Raw genomic sequence first — 1,483 nt, 5'->3', positions numbered from 1 at the left:
TATTATATATTATATTATATCATATCATATTATTATATTATATTATATTACATATTATATGATATAACAACTATATAATATATTGTAATTATATTATAATATTGAAGAATAATTATGGGAAAAAAATGAGAAGAAGAACTTAGAATGATTATTCTTCTCATGTAATGAAAGAATGATGATTCGTCTAAAATGGGTGAATGTCCATTTTCTTATAAATCAGACTTGGATTTCATTACATTCTCTTTCTTTCCTTTCCACCCATCTAAGCGTAGAGAATTGAGTCACCTTCGTACCAAAATTTTATGCACATATAAGTACGTAGGAGCAGAAAAAAAATTACTGGGATAAAAGAGCAAGAAAGTTATAGTGAACGGTAGAGTATGAAAAAATATTGTACAAATTAGAGAGCTCAAATTTAAACCGTTAAATTTATATGATCATATCATGTTAATTTTATGAACTAATCTAATGTCCATAATATATACATATATATATATATATATATACATGTAAAAAGCTCCAAAAATTAAAGCGGATCATATTACATATATATATATATATATAGATATAGATTATAGAGTTAGAAAAAGTAACCTGCTGCATTGCTGACAAAACCGCTGCCTAAGCCCAGCAACAAGCACAACGGGTGCCTTGGAATGAACCTCACACACCTTGTGCCGGCGGTGGGACCTCTTGGCATCACTTGGGTCAGCCCCCCCCCTCCCCGCTTGACAAGACAGCGGCGACACCGCACCACCACTGGAGCCGCCTCGCGGCAGTCTCCCTAGCGGCGGTGGCACAGCTTTCTTCTTCTTCTTCTCCTTCTCCGATTCACCGACACCGCCTTCTTCTTCCTCGGTGTCCGCGTTGATAGAGTTCTCTGCCTGCAGCTGATCCTGGTCAATTATGTCCCTGTCGACCCATTTGGCCTCCATTGAAGAAAATGGTGGGGGTAATATTGCTCGGGAACTATAACTATAGTACAATATGAAGCATAATGGTGGAGCTTGGAGACTAAATAAGGTGATACACACACATATATATACATATATATATATATATATATATATATATATATATGTGTGTAGTGTAAAGAAAAGGTGAAAAAGTTGGAGCAGGACCACAAGGCTGCGTTTTGAGCGTTGGCACGTGTGTTAGTACAGGGTGGCGGAATAAATAGTGAATGATGCGAGGATATTTCTGAAGTTTTGCTACGATTTGATCATAACACGAGTAGTTAATATTTTACACAAAAGTTTAATTTGGTTTATGATCATGATGACAACTTGTATGAAATTGACTGTTTTTTTTAAACATAATATTAACTTTCTAGGTTCTTAACCTTAGTATTTATCTAAGTTATTATAGTTGTGTATAATTGTATTTTCTTATTATTATACTTATCCTTGAGTATCTTCGGCTTTAGAGTTTAGTGACTATACTTTCGCTTACAACTATAACATCTCAACGTTTTAAGATATAT

General features: G+C 34.3%; 1 protein-coding gene across 1 annotated transcript in view; it reads right to left on the bottom strand.

Moving 5' to 3' along the window:
* Positions 1-1,007, bottom strand: part of LOC21392930 (squamosa promoter-binding protein 1) — a 10,379-nt gene extending 9,372 nt beyond the window's left edge. Inside the window, exon 1 of the mRNA XM_010107881.2 lies at positions 595-1,007. Coding sequence (XP_010106183.1) covers positions 595-935 — 341 coding nt within the window. The 5' untranslated portion in view covers positions 936-1,007. The remainder of the gene's footprint in view (positions 1-594) is intronic.
* Positions 1,008-1,483: the final 476 nt, after the last annotated feature.

Source organism: Morus notabilis, unplaced genomic scaffold, assembly GCF_000414095.1.
Source record: "Morus notabilis unplaced genomic scaffold, ASM41409v2 Scaffold175, whole genome shotgun sequence".
Classification (NCBI taxonomy): domain Eukaryota; kingdom Viridiplantae; phylum Streptophyta; class Magnoliopsida; order Rosales; family Moraceae; genus Morus; species Morus notabilis.
Note: the sequence above shows the minus strand (reverse complement) of the source record. Positions and strands in the feature narration are given on the sequence as shown.